General features: G+C 40.9%; 1 protein-coding gene across 2 annotated transcripts in view; it reads right to left on the bottom strand.

Annotated features, from left to right (window-relative positions):
* LRGUK (leucine rich repeats and guanylate kinase domain containing) overlaps nt 1-20,058 on the bottom strand; it is a 113,319-nt gene that overhangs the window by 78,191 nt on the left and 15,070 nt on the right. For both annotated transcript variants that reach the window (XM_047763598.1, XM_047763597.1), the window contains exons 5-7: nt 18,438-18,519; nt 7,825-7,949; nt 3,716-3,859 (exon numbers count right to left, since the gene is read on the bottom strand). In XM_047763598.1, coding sequence (XP_047619554.1) covers nt 3,716-3,859; nt 7,825-7,949; nt 18,438-18,519 — 351 coding nt within the window. The remainder of the gene's footprint in view (nt 1-3,715; nt 3,860-7,824; nt 7,950-18,437; nt 18,520-20,058) is intronic.

The following is a 20,058-nucleotide window of genomic DNA, read 5'->3' on the forward strand; positions in this document are numbered from 1 at the left end:
TCTTCCCTCTTCAAATGCCAGGACCTGGGGCTGTGTGTGTCACCAGCGATTACAAAAGGTATAGAGACACAGTGCCCCAAACCATCTAAAGAGAAACTTTGCCAGAAAGGTTACATTCTGAAAGGCACTGCAGCCATCAGCTACCAAGAATGTCACACCAGCAGGGCTGATCCCTAGTTTCCATCTCCCCCTCTTCTCCAAACGCTTCTGCCCCTGTTGGCTACTCCCCACCCTGCAGAAGCCTGTCAACTTCTGCTATGTGGGGACATCAGCTTGGTTGACTTCTTTTTGCCATTTCCTTTTAGGCCATACGTTTCAGTAATCACCATCCAGACCTAAAGGGGCTGATAAGTCTTTTTCTTAAAATAGATGATAGATAGACAGACAGACAGACAGAAAGACAGGTAGGTAGGTATGTAGACAGACAGACAGATAAACAGGTAGAAAGGTAAAAAGAAAAGAAGAAAAAGGAAGAAAGAAAGAAAGAAAGAAAGAAAGAAAGAAAGAAAGAAAGAAAGAAAGAAAGAAAGAGAAAGAAAGAAAGAGAGAAAGAAAGAAAGAGAGAAAGAAAGAAAGAAAGACAAAGAAAGAAGAGGGAGGGAGGGAGGAAGGAAGGAAGAAAAGAAGGGAGGAAGGAAAGAAGGAAAAGAAAGAGAGAAGGAAAGAGAGGAAGAAAGAGGAAGGAAGGGAGGGAGGAAGTGAGAGAGGAAGAAAGAAAATACGTAAGTAATAGCCAGCCAGCGAGATAGACAGACAGATAGATGATGAAATAATGACACCAAGACTCAGAGAAGTAAAATAGCATTCTCTAAGAAACTTTCATAACAATATTTTGCTTCCAGAAGTAAAGACTGAGGTTATACTACAGTTAACATTTTGGGGATACATTTTAAATGCTAGAAATGATCATAAAACTCTAACAAGGACTGTAGAGTGAAGAGTGACCACGGCCCCCAAATCATCAGCTAATGGTGAACATTTGCAAAGGAACTTAAAACAGATGTTCAAATGACCACATGAAGGTACAGCAATGTTTCCACAGGCAAAAACAAGTAAATGATACTGAAAAATATGCTTCTAATAAAGCAATGTTGCTAACATCAATTTACTCATATGAGAAGCAAGAGCTATGACATGTTTCTTTTAAACAATAAATTTTCCATCCCTGATACAGAGTATTCTCAGCAGTGCTGGAGAAATCCCTGAGGACATTGCTGGATGGCTCATAGAACATTTCAAAGTACTGCTGGTTGCTTCCCAACCTACCCAGCGGGGAGTAAGAGACTTGTGTTATTGTTACAGACTGATTGTTGCCACAGGACCCCTCCTTGGGGACACGTGGCCACTTTTTTTTTTTTTTAATGGAGTCTGTTCAACACTTGAAAATTATGAACTCTGTTCTTCACTTAAGGTTCCCTCATTTTTCCTTCAACTTTCTCAAATGTAATTTGAAAAGCCTTCTGAAATGGAAGCGAACACATGAGGTCTTTCTAGACCTGTGCCATCCAATGCAGAGGCGGCTAACCCTGTTGGCGACTTACCCCTGGGAATATGGCTAGAGTGGATTCAAATGTACTGTAAGTGTAAAATACACAACAGATGTCTAAAACGTAGTATGAAACAAGACAAGAGCAGGTAGCTCATCAATAATTTTTAAGTCGATTACATGCTGACAATATTTTGGGTGTATCGGGCTCAATAAAACGAATAATTTCAACTGTTTCTTTTTACCTTTTTATTGTGGCTGCTAGACAATTTAAAATTACAGATGTGACTCATATTCATGGCTCATATTACATTGAAACCACACAGCATTCTTCTCGGTCCTGACATGGCACACCTGTCTGAAGGGAGGGCCATTAAGCGTTCATTTATTGTGTCAGCCTGCAAGCTTAGGGACCCGGACTCGGGAAGCCAATCATTCTCTGTTTGAGCCCTGGCTTTGCTATTCACTGGATACGGTATAACTTTGGACAATTTACTTAACCTGTCTTTGCTCCAGTTTCTTCATCTGTAAAATAGCGGTAACAATAGAGTTATAATGAGGATTAAATGAGATGATGTATGTAAGGTGCTTAAACCAGTGCCTTGTGCCTGAACACGCAATGCAAATCTCTGCAGTGTTTTATGACTGCTATTGTTATCACTCTTATTATTGCCATTACTCCTTTTCCTAAACACTGAGATGCACTGAGCGAAAATTTAATGAGTGCATTCCATCTTCTTAACACCCCCTATATATATGTACAAACCATTTTAATGGTCATCTCATGAAAAAAAGGCACTAAAACGATACAAAACAGAGATTGTGTCGACTTCATAACACACATGGGACAGTGAACAAAAGCCATCCACTAGAATTAACTTTAGAAGTTGATGAGACAATTTAACACACAAATCTAGTAAAAATGAGGAGGAAAAGTTTTGCCTGTGACAAATAAAATGTCCTTTTTCTCAGACCTAAAGACTGCCATTTCTTTATTTTTAAAAAACTCATATGTATAAGTGAATCACTTTTCTGTACACTTGAAACTAACATAACTAGAAAATTTTTAAAAAGAAAAATAGAAGTCTTTTCCTTAAAAGAAACTAGCTTTTATTTTACGTTTCTAGATTCAAAGATTTTATATATTGACGTAAGATATTTTAAGAATAAAATGATTGAACATTTGCCTGAAAAAAAAAAAAAATCTAACAGCCAATGGAAGTTCATTGGAGAGTCGTCAGAGCCAGCTGATAAGCACCATCACAGCCAAGCATAGAAACACAGCTCACTTCAGCTGGGATCTACGTCTATTTTAGGCTTCTCCAAACTTCTCCTTTTCAAGAAGAAATAAACATTCAACTTCCTTATGAAATCTTTCCAAAATATTCGACAAAAGTACGCGATATGAATAAAATCACAACGTAGATCTTATTGCAGGAGAAGTAAGCTAAAGGTGCCAACTTACTATCAACCATGACTGGGAGCACAAATGCTTTACTTAAAAAAATATAATTAAGAGTGAAAGCCAACTGATAAAATTTTTGAAGTCACATGTACATTAAGCCAGAGACACAAATTTGAATAAGTCCAATCCTCAATTCATATAGGTTAGGAACATACACTATCGGTGTTTTTTTTACCATTATTTTTATTTATTTATTTTTTTGGAGGGGGAGCTGTACGTGCAGCATGGGGAAGTTCCTGGGCAAGGATCAAACCCATGCCACCAGAGCGACCTGAGCTGCTGCAGTGACAATGTCAGATCCTTAACCCACTGCACCACCAGAGAACTCCTAGACACTATTGTTACAAATAGGATTCAATTCCTGTGCCTCTTCTCTTTAAATGATGCTATTCTCTTGTCTGCCATTTCCCTGCTCCGACAGGTCAGACAGTCCTAATGCCATTTTTCCACCCCAAATTCCACAGGAACACATCTACTTCACAAAGTCATGTGCATTTGGTTGTAGTTTAAACCTTCCAAACAATGTAATTAGGAATCCTATCTTCAAATTTTCAAAAATTAAGAACTTTAAGTATTTACTTAAAAAAAAAAAAAAAAAAACCCAAACAGTCCTTCAACTGTTGTTCCAGGAGGTTTTCTGGCATAACACATCTAAGCTGACATTGAATGGGATAGCACTTGGGAAACCAAGAGTAGGCCCAGTAAGCCCTAATATGTCTTCTCACGTAGACACCGATACCAAGACACACGAAGTTTGACGTTACCTTATTATCCTCTAGGTTGATCACTTCCAAGAAGTCATGACTCTCTAAGCCTTGGAGGCTAGTGATCTGATTGTGGGACAGATCCAGGATTTGCAGGACTCTTAATTCATCCAAACCTGTGATCTTCTCAATCTGGTTATTGCTCTAAAATTGATAAAATACATTTCATGTCCTAAAGGCATCTAGTAGGGAAAAACGTAAGTTTTCATTCTGGATATTACCGCAAACCTCTTAAAATCTGTAACACATTCTTGTCCCATCTCCTATTCCCATCATTCTTGTCCCTAAACAAATATACACTACACCCCAGAAAGAAATCCCAGTCTTCCAGCTGAAAGAAGATGAATGTTTAAATCAATAGGAAAGACCAAAAGTATAAGCTTTTGACATTGCTAACCTCAAGCCTAATGACAGCAGAGCTGCATGCTTATCTTCAGAAATATAAATTTAGAGAAATTCTTTCGTCACCATCACAAGAAACCACTTGAACACTGTAACTCCCACATACACTCTGTTTCAGACATTTTCTGAATGTATGACTTCCTAGCACCAGGCTGCGGTGGTCTGACACATGCCTCCGCTTAGCCAGGCGCTTGTACAGTTCCCTCCTCCTGAATCCAGGCTGGATTTGCTTTAACCAAAAGATGTCAGAAGGGCCCCAGTTCCATATCTAAGACTTAAGAAGGCCCGGCAACATCTTCTCTTGTGTCTGAGAGCCCCAAGCTGCCATGTAAGAACTTGAGCTACTCTGCTGGAGAGAAAATGTGGAGAGGTCACATGGAGAGGAGCCCTTGGGACTAAATAAAGAGGAGAAACCCAGTTATTCCAGCATCCCGGCTGAGCCCAGGCCCCAGTCAAGTGCTAGCTGAACGTGGTAAGACCAGCCGACCCACTCAACTGAACCCAACGCAGATTATGGAATCAGTAGCTAACAAAATTTCTCCAGCCCACTACACATAGGGTGGCACGTTATGCAACAAGAGAAATACAAACTACGTTCTTTAATAATTTACCCATGAGCGTCTTCTTAGACAATACCTTGAAACAAAGAAAGATCTAAGACTTAAACATTGTTCTCTTTCCCAACCCCCAAGTACCTGCAACAAATTACAGTGATAAAAATAATTTGCATTTTCTCCTACATTTTCCAACATCGCACAATTCCTTGGGTTCGTTAGCCTTTGAGGTATAAGAATATGCCACAGTACAATTAAACTTTGAGTTGAGAATCACAATAAAGAGAAATTCTGAAGTTTCAATTAATGTCACGTTATATCCATCCTTAAACTGTTAAAACTTGTACAGAGCACTTTAGATCTAAACATTTAAATTACAGCACTCTCTACCATCTATAATATTTTTCCTGGTACATGCTTCCTGATATATTTAATAGTAAGGGCTCATTTTCACACAATTTTTCATAAGATTTCACTTTGATAACAAGCAAGATTTATGTTCATTAGTATAATCCTATAGCTCTTTAAAATATATTAAAAGAATGTTGATACTCTATAAAGTTGGATGATAGTACATGGGGGCTCATTAAACTATTCCCTTTACTTTTATATATGTCTGCCAAATTCCATAATAAGAAGGAAAAATACTCATAACCTCATTTGTTTAAGTCAAATTTCCTACTGTTCAAATAGGTCTCAATAGTGTCACAGAAAAGGGAAAGAAAAAAATTACTCTAAACCGAACATAATATCCATATTAATTTGACTTATTGAAATAAGATCTGAATATCCTATTTAAAATAGGCCCACATATCAAATTTATATATTATACAGTTCTTCCCAAAGACTTCTGAAGTGCCGTCGATGTGGAAGATAAACTGTAAGTCTTCTTTAGAGGGTCTCTGATGGCTTTCAAAGTGGTGGACGCTCAAGGAGAGAGTGAGGCACAGAAAAGTTTAATTAGACAGCCTATGGTCATAAAAGAAAGCAGGATGGAGAAATATTCCAAATCAGAATTTCTGAGTTGAAAGTCAGCCAGTCAAACCCTTTATCCAATGATGAAAAACTGAGATGTCTCTCCTCAAAGGGCATGGCCAGTTCCTGCGTGAACAGTTCTTCTTGCTTGTTTCATCATGATTAGCAGGGAGAAGGGGGCCTTTAGAGAGACACTATCGTATTAAATAGATGAAATGAGAAACATTCTCAATCTCCCAAGTTAGGAGGGAAAAAGAAAAACAAAGGGCTTTGACTAAGACAAAATGATTTTTAAAGTTGGGAATGGATTGTCCTTACTTGCAAAAGGAGGTGGTTGACAGGACAGCCCATAAGTAAACCACATTTTCTCCTAACATTTATTGTAAAAGTTGATGACAGAGAATTAACAATTGGTTTGTATACGGAATTATTCTTTTTCCCCTAAATTGTACAGTGAATTATTTTCAAGGCAAACCCATTGGTTTACTGATTCCACAATTCTTTTAAAAGGATTAAAAACCGTTGAAACAAATGTGTATCATTTAATAGATTTTATTAATATATGGAAAAGAAAACTTTCCTATTCTCATAAATGTTAAGGAAAGTGAATGATGGCATATTCTGTATTTTCTAGTTCATCTTGGGTGATACCTGTGAGGATCGGGAACAATTCACCTAATTTACTTTAAAGGAAAATAAGTCTTTTATGCTTTTTCTAAAAGCTACATGCAATAGACTTGTCCACACAGATTATTTATTTAGTTATTGAAACAAAGTCTTAGGATGAAGGTGCCATGTGTTATTATTCTTAATAATGAGTTCAATGTGACTTTCTTTTGTAATTTGGTCATTTACAATCTAACGTAGAAAATTCATTTTCATTTATGCTTTGTCAACACACCTTAGTGGGCAGAGAACACAAAACCTCAGGGGAATTATTAAACCTTTCCATGCCTCATGTCCAACCCTGGTACTGGGAACCAGTATTTAGCTCCACCGAACTCACTATAAGGAGAGAATGGTCGTGAACAAGTACTATGGGCTCCAAGTTCATGGAAAGAAAAATTAACATGTAGCCAACCTTTAGCTGCCTATGGTTAAATAAAACAGGAAGCGGACATCGTGTATGCCAAAAATCTGCAGATAACCCAAGATGTCCTTTCAAACAACAGCTCAACACTTTCCCGTGGGATAGTTCACACAAGAAATTAACATGCTGCTGGCCTCATAGCTTAAAACCCCCTCTGTCCACCTGGTAGTAGACATGATAAAGGACAGCAAAGCCATCCAAGGGGAAGAAGTCAGGAGGAGGAGGCGAGAAAGGAGAACGAATCCTAGTCAATCTACAAACTAGAGTATCAGCCTCCAAGAGAGTGAGCTACACTATTATTTCAAAAATACTACATCTCTGAAAGTGGTAGGATCCTATTGAATTTTTTAAATAAATTGTGCGCATTTTCATTCAGTCATAGTCACATAGCATGCCATATAGCTTAAGAAAGGTGCTCTCTATGGGGAAAAAACTAAAATTTTAACTTTCTGATTGGAATTGTTCATTTATTCTCAGCACTATTTCTGGTTCTCTAGAATAGGAGACCACCATAGAGTGCTACAAAAGGACTACCGAAATTCAGTGCCCAGTGGTTCATCTGAGAGCAATGACATGTTAACTGCAATATATAGAATGCTAAAATACAGTTAAATGATATTTCATCAATAAGACATTATAAATATTCAAAATTTTTTTATGGCTGTACTCAAGGCATATGGAAGTTCCTGGGCCAGGGACTGAATCTGAGTTGTAGCTGCTGGGCTGGGGAATGAACCCGTGCCTTCAAAGCAACCCAAGCTGCTGCAGCAACCCACTGTGCAACAGTGGGAACACCTATAAATACATTTTTAATATTTGCTATTAAATATTATCTTTCTCAATGTTAAAGTCAATCTTTTAAAAAATGAAATTTATATCCCAAATTAGATAATCATTTTCCTTTAGCATAAAACATTCATCACACACACACACCCCAGATATGGAAAGGAGCAAACAAAACTGAAGACAATGACATTTCATGAAGGAATTAGATCTTTATAAAATTGAAAAATCATAATTATCATTCATATATTTACTAAGACACTAACTAGTACTTCTACAAGGAATAACATTTTTGTTAGACTTACCAGACACAGTATTTTGATGGGTAACATGCCTAAGCCATTAATGGCTGTGATCTTGTTCTTGGCCAGACTAAGGTGGGTAAGACTGCTACACATTTCCAGTCCGGTGATTTCGGCTATCTCGTTGCCTAGGTACCATGACTATGTTTAAGGAAAATGAAGTGTTTTGAAGGAAAATGAAGAGTTTTGAAGAAAAAAAGAATCAGTGTCACATGGTCACTAGAAAAATCAGACAAGAACATAAATTTAAAAAAGGACTCTATGCCAAACAAACGGAGGAGGGATGCTAAATCTTAAAATATACGTTTTCATATAGAAGTTAATACTAGCACCACTTAAAATTAGCTTTTTTTTTTTTTAAGGCATAGCTTTTGATTGTACTCAGTTGCATCTGCATTCATATATGACTCATCAAATCCATGAGGAAAAACATAATGTAGGTCAAGGCTACACTGGCAGGGTTTTCTCCTTGGTTCTTTAATGGTCTCCATGAGAAACTCATGGGCTTTCTCACAGGCAAGACTTGTGAATCCAGGGTCCCAGGATCACCCTGGAGAAGCTTGGCACCAAGCTCGAGCATCCCCACAGCCAGAGAGACAGCCTGAGAGGCATCAGATATCATTGGGAGGGACAGCTTTTTTCTCTATGTTGGCTTCTCTTCTTTCATTAACATAAATGAGGCCTAAACTCAGCCTTCATTACTTCGTCTGTTGATTAAGTTTCTAGTCAGTTTAAAATTTAACTTCTGGAGTTCCCGTTGTGGCACAGTGGTTACCGAATCCGACTAGAAACCATGAGGTTGCGGGTTCGATCCCTGGCCTTGCTCAGTGGGTTAAGGATCTGGTGTTGCCGTGAGCTGTGGTGTAGGTCGCAGACGAGGCTCAGACCCCGCGTTGCTGTGGCTCTGGCGTAGGCCGGTGGCTACAGCTCCGATTAGACTCCTAGCCTGGGAACCTCCATATGCCTAGGTAAGCAGCCCTAGAAAAGACGAAAAGACAAAAAAATAAAAATAAAACTTAACTTCTTCCTTTTTGAATTCCAATCTTATTGTCACCTGAAACTGCAAACTCACTCAAAGTCACCAAGTCTACTTATCTCTCACCATCCTCCATCTCTGCGGCAAATTTCTAGGATTTAATATCATCTCCTGTCAAAGCTCAGTTTCCCCTCCCGAGTAGCCTAAAAGATCACCACTTTCTCAGACATCTGTAATCTTCAGGGCATCTCATCATCACCAAGACCTGGCATTTTTGGCTTTTTTTAAAAACATCTCTTCAAATACACCCTTTCCTTTGCATTCACTCCTCTGGCAAAACCCAATTCAGCTTCAGCACCAATAGGTACTTCTCACATCAAGTCCCCTGATACACTATAGTCAGGTTAATTTTTTTCAAAAAAATATTGACTAGATATCATGCTCCAACTAAAAAATTCTCACAGGACGAACTCCAAATGCCTCACTCTGGAATTTAAGGCCTCTCACGTTAGGCAAAACCTATCTCTCTAATTTCATCCCCATTATAATCCAGTGAGAATTCTCCCAGTTCTGCCAGGTCAATCTTCTCCATAGTTCTGGACTATTCCATGGATTTTTCTTTTTCTTCTTTTTCTTGTTCATATTACTTTCCTACTTCTTTCTAAACCTTGTCCATTCTTCAGGACTTAATTTCAAATTCTACTTTTAAAATTTTCCTTTTTCTTTTTTTTTTTTTAACCTTTACATTAAACCAACATATTAAGGATTTCTTTTTGAAAAATAACCTAGTTTCCCTATTTCAATTACTTTTTAATGACATAAGTAAGTGACAGTGACAGGCTCGGAGAACATATTCACAGCATATAGAGCAGACAAAGAATTGCTATCTAGAAAACATAGAGAATGACAATAACCCAATAGAAGATGGAGAAAGAATATGTCCAAGAAATTGCCAGAAGAGCACATCCAAGCGGCTGACATAATAAACACATGAAAAGACACCGCCTCACCTGGAATCAAGAGAAACCAAATTAAGATGCCATTTTCTCACCTATCTGTTTGGAAAACATTTTAAAACTTTTGAAGTACAGGTTCTTTCATGCCACTGGGTGAGAGGGTGCATTATGGGATGGCCACTTTGGAGGCAATCTGGCAGAGCCTATTATAATTGTAAATATCACAGCAATTCCAATTCTTCTTCTTTTTTTTTTTTGTCTTTTTAGGGCTCTACTCATGGCATATGGAGGTTCCCAGGCCAGGGGTTGAATCGGAGTTTCAGCTGCCGGCCTACACCACAGCTGCAGCAATGCTGGATCCCAGCCATGTCTGCGACCTACACCACAGCTCAGGGCAAACACCGGATCCTTAAACCACTGAGCCGGGCCAGGGATCAAACCCACCACCTCATGGTTCCTAGTTGGACTCATTTCCACTGCACGCCATGATGGGAACTCCAGCAATTCCAATTCGTAGTACCCACTCCAGACAAGCTATTTCCTCCCCAAAGTTTTTTCTGGACAGCTTCTAACACGGCACCTATCTCCTTCCATTAATCACAAAATCAACTTTTTTTTTTTTAAGAGAAAGGAAGGGATCATAAGTATCACCAAAATATACATTTTTACCTTACATTTTTTGCAGTGATCTTAACTCTACTACTTCCTAGTTACATGATGTAATTTGTCTCTGTGCAGATTTTTCATCTGTAAATTGGGGATAATATCAGATGGCCAAGAAGGCCAAGTCAGATCATGAGAAAACATTTTTATTTGTTTCTGTGTTTAGTTATTTATCGGCCATGCCTACGGCATGGGTGTTTCTGGGCCAGGGACTGAACCTGTGCCACAGCAGTGACAATGCCGGATCCTTAACCACTACGGCACCAGGGAACTCCAGAGCAAGAGAAAATTTTTAGAAAATGGAAGGGAATGAGGTGCACAAAGTACCTCGGGGTTACAAGGCTTTGTTAGCAGCACTAAGTGACAAGCACACAAGGCCAAAGAATCACGTCTTCTGCCTCTCGGCCAACAGCACAAAGTGGAAGATTCAAGGCCAGGCCTGATTCTGCAAAGACCTAGGCCAGAGAAATAGGTGAATCGGGAAACTAAAAGCAACCACGAGGAAATATTGCCAAATGAACCAGAAATTCCTCGATTTTCTTCACGGGTTCCAGATTCAATCCTTGGGCTGAAGCCTCGTTCTCTTTGTCATCGATATGCATTTCAAAACCACTTCCACCAAGCTTCCTGCCAGACTAGCTCTACAAATAGACACTTGTGCTCACAGACAGGATCCATCTTTCTGCTTCCATCTGCTCCAGGCTAATTAAACAATCATTCCCGGGAGTACCCATTGCGGCTCAGCAGGTTACAAACGCAGTGTCCACGGTTTCGATCCCTGGCCTTGCTCAGTGGGTTAAGGATCCGGAGTTGCCCTGTGTTGTGGTGTAGGTCGCAGACGCGGCTTGGCTCTGGCGTTGCTGTGGCTGTGGCTGCAGCTCCTATTTGACCTCTAGCCCAGGAACTTCCACCTCCTGCAGGGTGGCCTTAAAAAGAAAAACAAACAAACAAACAAACACCCCCAAAACCAATCATTCTGAAACTAGAACAAAGACCAGGTCTTTGTAAATACAGATTGCAACAAAAGATGTGCAATGTAGGAAATAGAAACTTAAACTCTCACCCAACTACAGAGGAAATAAAATATCCTCGGAGTAGCAATCTTTAGTAAGAAAATTAAGTAGGGAAAACTTCAAATGGCCATCTGTCTCAATCTAGCAGAGGAAGCAATTGTCTCTGAGTCCTATTTTAGGAGCACTAGTTGTCTTAGGAGCTCCACTTGAACCAAAATAGATACTCTGGGAGTTCTCATTGTGGTGTAGCGGAAACAAATCAGACTAGGAACCATGAGGTTGCAGGTTCGATCCCTGGCCTCGCTCATGGGGTTAAGGATCCGGTGTTGCTGTGAGCTGTGGTGTAGGTTGCAGATGTGGCTTGGATCTAGCATTGCTGTGGCTCTGCTGTAGGCTGGTTGCTACAGCTCCAGTTAGATCCCTGGCCTGAGAACCTTCATATGTCACGGGCTGCATTAAAAAAAAAAAAAAAAAAAGATACTCTGAATTATGATGGAGAGTAAAACAAATGCCTGTGGGCAGTTGAGTCAGGAAGCATATTCCCATGGGAAGCAGGCAGGGATTAGAAAACTAGAAAACATGGAATCCAGAAACTGTCGAGAGATCCTGGGAAGAGAAAAGGAAAGACTGTTTACTGTGAATACAGTAATTTTTCAAGACACTAGAGACAGTTCCCTTGGTGCATCTGGCTTACTCTCTAGCACTGACTAGCAGGGCAAGTCATGTTTTCTGAAATTAATATTGCAATGGCCAAAACAAGGAAGAACATAGATGCCTCCCCACAGTCGTGGCTGTGACCATGGCCGTGGCCTCTGCAGCTGCCACTGCTGTCACCCACAGCCCTGGGGCAAAGGATCAGGAAGTGGCTGAACAGCTCTGCTGAGAGATGTGTTCATTTCACAAAAATCGCCTGTTTCCCAACTCTTCGCTTCCCTTTCAATGTCAAGGAATTTCAGGTATTGTAAATTACAGTGGACCCTTGAAAAACACAGGTTTGAACAGTACGGGTCCGCTTATAAGATTTTTTTTTTTTTTTTTTTACCAGCTACAGTGGCACACTGTAGGTCGGTTGAATCTGCTGATGCAGAATACATCATGCATGCAACACGCCATGCGGAAAACTGTGGATACAAAAGGCTCACTGTAGGGTTATGCATGACAGTGGTATTTGACTGCTCTGGGGTCAGTTCCCTATTCCCCATCATTATTCAAGGGTCAGCCGCAAGTAGGTTCTTAAGTAAAGAATGTTTTTAACAGGGTTCTTTAAGAGCTCTTCCCCCAGTTACTGCCAGAGTCACTTCATATGGCATCATGTGACCGGCAATGATGGTGGCCAATATGCAGGACAGGTCCGTCCAGAGCGCTGAGTTCAGGAATACCTTTTTCTCTCCAATCTCCCATCTTCTTTTTTTTTTTTTTTTGTCTTTTTGCTATCTCTTGGGCCACTCCCGCGGCATATGGAGGCTCCCATGCTAGGGGTCTAATCGGAGCTGTAGCCACTGGCCTACACCAGAGCCACAGCAACTCGGGATCCGAGCCGCGTCTGCAACCTACACCACAGCTCACAGCAACGCCGGATCGTTAACTCACTGAGCAAGGGCAAGGACCGAACCCGCAACCTCATGGTTCCTAGTCGGATTCATTAACCACTGCGCCACGACGGCAACTCCAATCTCCCTTTTTTTTTTTCTTGTCTTTTTTTGCTATTTCTTGGGCCTCTCCCGTGGCATATGGAGATTCCCAGGCTAGGGGTCTAATCGGAGCCGTAGCCACCAGCCTCCACCAGAGCCACAGCAACGCGTGATCCGAGCCTTGTCTGAGACCTCCACCACAGCTCACGGCAATGCCGGATCGTTAACCCACTGAGCAAGGGCAGGGACCGAACCCGCAACCTGATGGTTCCCAGCCGGATTCGTTAACCACTGCACCACGACGGGAACTCCAATCTCCCATCTTCTTAAGAAGCTTCCTGAACGAGGACGTGCCCTTCCTCTGAAAAATGATTCTTTCGTGTTTTTTTCATAGGTCTTGGAACTTTCTGATATGAAGAATATAATCAGATAAGACACTCAACTTTTCCAACGAATTAGCTTACGGGGTTAATCCTCTTCGGAATATTTTAATTTTAAAAGGCCCCTATCAGGAGAGACTCAAAGAACTCAAAATCATCCTACTGCATTCCAGCTCTCAAGTTTTATGATTCTGTGAATAAATCTTTCACAGTGGAAGGTTAGAGCCTCGTGGACACTGAGTAAAGAAACCCAAAGGCACAAAAGCGTAACTTTATAGCCAGGGAAGAGCCCAACAATATATTTTTACATGTTGGTGATGCTGTCAGCAGTTCACAGGGCCTGACATGAATTATTCACTAATTCAGTATTGGCTCTTATTCATTTGTCTACAATCATAAAATATGGGCTGGGTGGATAAAAAACAGTTACTAAGAAATAAGTGGGAAATCCATCACAATTCTCTTAGTGGAAAGAACCACAATGACGGCTTTAATCAAAACCAATCCTGAAAGATCTATATCACCTCACCAGGGAAAAAAGCTCCTCACTACACGAGTGAGTCTCTTTAGAGAGGAAACACGCATACATTCTAAGGGGCTACGTGATAAAAGTAGTCATTATTCAAGGAATTGCAACTTGCAAAAAACAATGGAATTCTAAAGATGAGGGTCAGTTCAACCATTTACCAAATAACTTCTGACATGTTCCTGAATCTTCCTGGGTCTCCGGCTTCTCTTCCATGAAATAATAACACTAGATGACCCCTAAAATCCTGTCTGGATTTTTAAAATTCTACGAATCACTTTCTTTAAATTTCATGATTCTTTATACAAAATAAATTCCAATGAACAATCAGTCAATATTTGCAAGTAAAGAATAAACTCCTTCCTTTCTTAAGTCTAAATAAATGCGCTTGTCCTTGGCAAAGTTTATCATCTTTTGATTATCTGTTAATCATTAGTTGCCCATATACAAGGACAAAATGATGTAACATAAACTAGTTAATGATTTATTCTGAGGTATTAATAGAATCTACGATAATCACATTGTCAGAATTACTAGCTTGATTAACTGATTTGTTTCTATTTTAAATAACTACCCTTTTATTTCCTTAATCTTTTTAGGGCCGCACCTGCGACATACGGAATTGGAGGTGCAGCTGCTGGCCTACACCACAGTCACAGCAACTCAGGATCCAAGCCCCTTCTGTGATCTACACCACAGGTCAGGGCAACGCTGGATCCTTAACGCACTGAGCGAGGCCAGTGACTAAACCCACATTCTCATGGATACTAGGCGGGTTCATTACCACTGAGCCACGATGAGAACTCCTTAAGTAACTACTTTTATTATTGATAATTATGCTTTTATTTACTTTGATTTTAAACAAAAGTGCACTTTTCCCCCCTTCAATAGAAAATACATATACCCACTAAAGAAAGCTCAAACAAATATAAAAAGTTTTAAAAAGATAACAGCCAAGTTTCTAAAGCAATTTAAAAAGGACAGATGGAATGGCATCAGATAAGAAAAGCAGGACATTCAGGAAAGGGGGGGGGGGAGTTCCCACCGTGACACAGCAGAATAGAACCCAGCTAGCATCCGTGAGAATGCGGGCTCCATCCCTGGCCTGATTTGACCCCTGGCCTGGGAACCTCCTTATGCTGCAGGAGTGGCCCAGAGAGGACTAATTAGCTTAGAGCTGTGAATCTCAGATAAGCAATATTGGCATCGCCTAGGAACTTGTTAGATATGCAAATTCTCAGGTACTACCCCAGACCTACTTAACCCCAAGCTCAGGAGGGTGGGGACCAGCAGCAGATGTTCAATTCTGACAGAGCCGAAGTTAGATGTTTGGTAAATATTTGTTTTCACGGAAATTAGTTTTTAATTTTCAAATTAAAAAACATTTTAAGGAGTTCCCATCATGGCACAGCAGAAATGAATCCAACTAGGAGCCATAGGGTTTTGGGTTAGATCCCTGGCAACCCTGTGGGTTGAAGATCTGGCACTGCCGTGAGCTGTGGTGTGGGTCGCAGATGCGGCTCAGATCTGGCGTGGCTGTGGCTGTGGCTGTGGCTGTGGTGCAGACTGGCGGCTGTAGCTCCGATTTGACCTCTAGCCTGGGAGCCTCCATGTGCTGCAGACATGGCCCTAAAAAGCAAAAAAACCAACGACAACAACAACAAAAAACAAAAAACCAAAAAATACACACACAAAAAAACCCATTTTAATAGCACAGCACTGGCCACATGTGGCCTGTTAATTTCATTTACTTTTAAAAATGTAATGAATACTCTTGAAACTACCACCTCTCCCAGCCCAAGAAGTAGAACCCTAACGATAATTAAAATCTCCCTGGGCACACCTCTCCTGTCACAGCCCAACGTCTCCCTCGGAGAGAACTCCTATGCTGAACTGTCTATTTCTGCTTCCCTTTCCCCTTCGGTTTCACACCCAAATTATATTTGGTTTTTTTAACAGTCAACTTCATTGGTGCATGGGGATATATTTCATTCATTTTCACTGTTGCGTGGTAAGGCTACCGTATCTGTATAATGGAATTTATTTATGCTTTCTCTTATCAAGGGACATTTGGCCCATGTCCATTTTGTGCTATTACAAGCAAAAAAAAAAAAAAAATGTTGCTATGAGCTTGCTTATACAAGCCTCCAGATACACGTAGGCTAAACTTCCCACATATGGGAGTGAAAGGGCGATGTCATAGAAAACTGTGGGTGTTCAACCTTACAAGACAGTACAAAACCATTTTCCAAAGTGCTTGAACTCATTTCACACCCTCAAGGAAGAAACACAGAGATCCTCTGAAGTACTCCTTGATACTCGGTCCTGCCAGTTGAATGGATGGGAAGTGGTGTCTCATGGTCTTGAGCTGCAGTTCTCTGAACACAAATAAGGTTGGCTATGTTTACTAGCCTTTCTGATTCATTTTCCCTAAAATTCTTTTTACTCATCTCCTCCCATCTTCATATTCAGGAACATGGTCTATATTCCCCTTTAGAACTTTAATACTCGTTACGAAGTTTTATGAAACCACTAAGAAGCAGTGTTTGAACAGCAGTGTGTTCCAGCTACTTGTCTCTGCATTTTTAAAAACAAGTGAAAAGCTGGAGATGATGGCGGAGTTCTCGCCTCCTCTCCTAAAAACACCAAGAGCACAACTAACTGCTGAACAACCATAGACCAAAACACTAAAAACAGAGGTGAGTACTGGTGCCAGGTTACATTCTAATTATGTGTCCATGTTTGAATCTCAATTGGTTCTGATGTATTAATTACAGCTTTTTATACTTTGGAGATGAGACTTAATTGCTGTACCGAAAGTCAAGTTTAACACAAACAAACAAACAAACAAACAAACCTGATTCCTTCTGCCACTGCCACTTGCAACGTCATAATGGTTCAGTTTTCTCCATGGAAAGATAAATTTATATCGAAATTAAGACTTTCATGATAGAAGTGTTTCAAAGTACATCTTATGTTTTGAGTTCAAAACACTGTGGAGTTGCTTTCTCTGGCAACTGCATGCTGGGCATAGAGGACTATTTTCTGGGAGACAGAACTCCAGACTGTCGTGTCACCATCCTGATCCAGGGTACCCTGGACAGGCAATCCCTTCTGGTTAGTTGGAGTTTACGGGGCAGATGATTTCTAGACCAGTTGATTTTTCGACTTTTAAAATGCACTCACATCAGCTGGGAGGTCTTGTTAAAAATGCAGATTCGGATTTCAGAAACCTGAGGTAGCATCCAAAAATCTGCATGTCTAGGAAGCTCCAGCCCATGCTGACGCTGCTGTGGTCCTTGAGCAGCATCCTTCTAGATGGCCTGAGATGAGTCGATCTCTGAGCCAGATAGCTGCTCGGCTGTCAGACTCTCAGCCCTTTGCAAACGCAACATGTAGGGCAGTCACGCATAAAGCGAAGGTGATCTGGAGGTGCTGCTAATGGGTATTACTTTCAGTTTGTCCTCAAAACATTTCGTTTTGTTCATTTCCTCATCAAGCTACATTCAGGAAAACTCGCTCGTTTCAAGAGCACCATCTCAATGTCCACAAACCATTCAGTTTCACACGCAAGTGCCAAACAGAGGGATGCTATGCTTTAAGCTTTTCATCACATTTTTTTCCTACAAAACATGTCTTGATGAAAACGTACCTTCTGCTCTCCCCACAGCCCATCCTTATTACAAGTGTCGTGTGTTCTAGCTGCCGCCACATCCCTGGAACGAGGCACCCAAGGGCAATCAATTCATTCTCCACTCTGCCCTGAGAAATCCTCAGGTGGGTAGAAAGATGCTTACGGAGGAAGAGAAGGTGCTGCTCCCTGATCACGTGGAGAACATCGGTCTCTGGCGTAAAGAAGAGACTCGAGCTCATTAAACTCACAGATCCCCAGTGAACCCCTTCGGCTCTGGACACTGAGGTGTGCCCACTTTAAAGCAGGTGCTCTGTCTGCACGGAAGCCCCGCTCATGCATTGGAGATGTTCCCGAAGTTGGCTGCAAATCGAACGGTGTTGGTTGGACTTTTTATTTTAATGCAAGTACCATTTGAAACACACTAGAGAAGCTTGCTATTGGAAGGGAGCTTAGTAGGAATTCTTTCATAAAATAAATAACCACTCCTTTGGGCCATACGTGGCTTTTCAGATACTGAGTATATATAAAATATGGCATCAGTTTAAGTAGATTTGAAGAAAGGGGTCAAGAAAAATGGAACGTCTTATCTGGTTCTGCAATTAAAAATAAGCTTTCATCGATCAGAATGACTGTCTTACTTAGTTTTTAAGATGTTCTTGGCAAACTGTGATTTACAAACTCACTCCACGGTGAGCAAACGACCTTTCCCCATTCTGTGATTATCAATTCGTTACCATTTAAACGAGTCACACATCTCTAGCAGCTGGCATATCTGGCACTCTTCCATGTATTAATGGGCTAGGAATCACATTTTCCCTTCACTCATGCAAAGGATACTGTCCAAAATCAGCTTCGTCAGAGTCTGGTATGCTGACAAGTCACACATTTCAGAAATCTGGTTGTAGGAAAAATCCACTTTCTGATGAGAGAAGGAGAGCCGTCCGTTACACTCTCCGTCTCGTTCATCGTAACCACTCAATTACCTGCACAAGAGGGATGCGCTTTCTGACCAGTGGGCAGCTAACACCCCTCCCCGTGCTGACTCCTTTCCTGGCTGGGACCCTTGTCTGCCGACTTTGAGGGGCCCTGACGAGGAGACCCTCCCCGAAGCCAGCTCAGACACCCCCACGCCAGAGACGAGTTCTGTTTCGACAGCCAGTCTCTCATGTACAGCATGTATGCTGAACCTTCTTGGGCTTCCTTCAGAAGTCACCTCAGTGTCACCCTTAGCACCACGTTTTCATTTTCTCTGATGCCTGGGAGCCTGTATTCACTTAGTTTCTAAGTGTGTCCTGCTTCTGGAGTCTCCGCCTTCTCTGTTGCGATCTCAATTTACTCTCCCATGTCACCCCCTAAAGGCCAGAAAAAGGTCTTTCTAGTCACCCCTCAGGCCATTCCGCTGGCCCTCTGCACCTTTTCTCAAAATTGACTATTTTAGGAAAGCATTTTCAGCAACAGACCAAAGAAAAACAACATTAAATAAATGGATTTACTCACTTACCAGCCAAAGATTTTAAAAAAAATTTTTAAACAATGCGTGGAGGCGTTCCCGTCATGGCACAGCAGAAATGAATCTGAATAGGGACCATGAGGTTGCAGGTTCGATCCCTGGCCTTGCTCAGTGGGTTAAGGATCCAGCGTTGCCATGAGCTGTGGTGTAGGTCGCAGACGTGCCTCGGATCCTGAGTTGCTGTGGCTCTGGCGTAGGCCGGTGGCTACAACTCCAATTCGACCCCTAGCCTGGGAACCTCCATATGCCGCAGGTGTGGCCCTAAAAGGACAAAAGACAAAAAAAAAAAACCCAAAAAACAAAAAACAAAACACTGTATGGATAACTTGCTGGGCACACTGAAATTATTTCCTGGAAAACCATCAAGTAATTATGTAATACGTACAATTTTTATCATCTTGTGCCTTTTAAAACAGTAATTCCACCCCCCAAAATGCGCTAAGATTATTTTATCAACGTGTTAAATAGTACTTCACTACAAATTTTAAATACTGAATACTAAAAAAAACAAAAAACAAACCAAAAAAAACACCTTTTTTTTAAAACACCTCAAGTGCTAAGAGTAGAAAATGGGGCAAGTTGCAACAGAGCAACAGGACTCCACAGTCAGTAAAACATGAGTGTACAAACCAAGGGAGGGGACAGAAATGTGCCAACAAAGTGTTGTTAGTAAAAAAAAAAAAAAAAAAAAAAAAAGGACAGAATATGACGCATATACAAATGGCAACTTTTAAAGGCATCACGTGACTGAATTCAAAAGTCACTTTGGCAGATGGAATAGTCTCGTAGTCATTTTCTTCTATATAATAATGATGGGCTAGAAATAAACGTGTAGTTACCTAGACTCACTCACAACTGACATTTTTTTCATCCACACCTTTCATCCTCAGGTCACAGCTTCTGTGTGTTCTTGATACCTGCCTACACACTGTCAGGGCTATATGCCAA

Source organism: Phacochoerus africanus, chromosome 16 (genome assembly GCF_016906955.1).
Source record: "Phacochoerus africanus isolate WHEZ1 chromosome 16, ROS_Pafr_v1, whole genome shotgun sequence".
Taxonomy (NCBI): domain Eukaryota; kingdom Metazoa; phylum Chordata; class Mammalia; order Artiodactyla; family Suidae; genus Phacochoerus; species Phacochoerus africanus.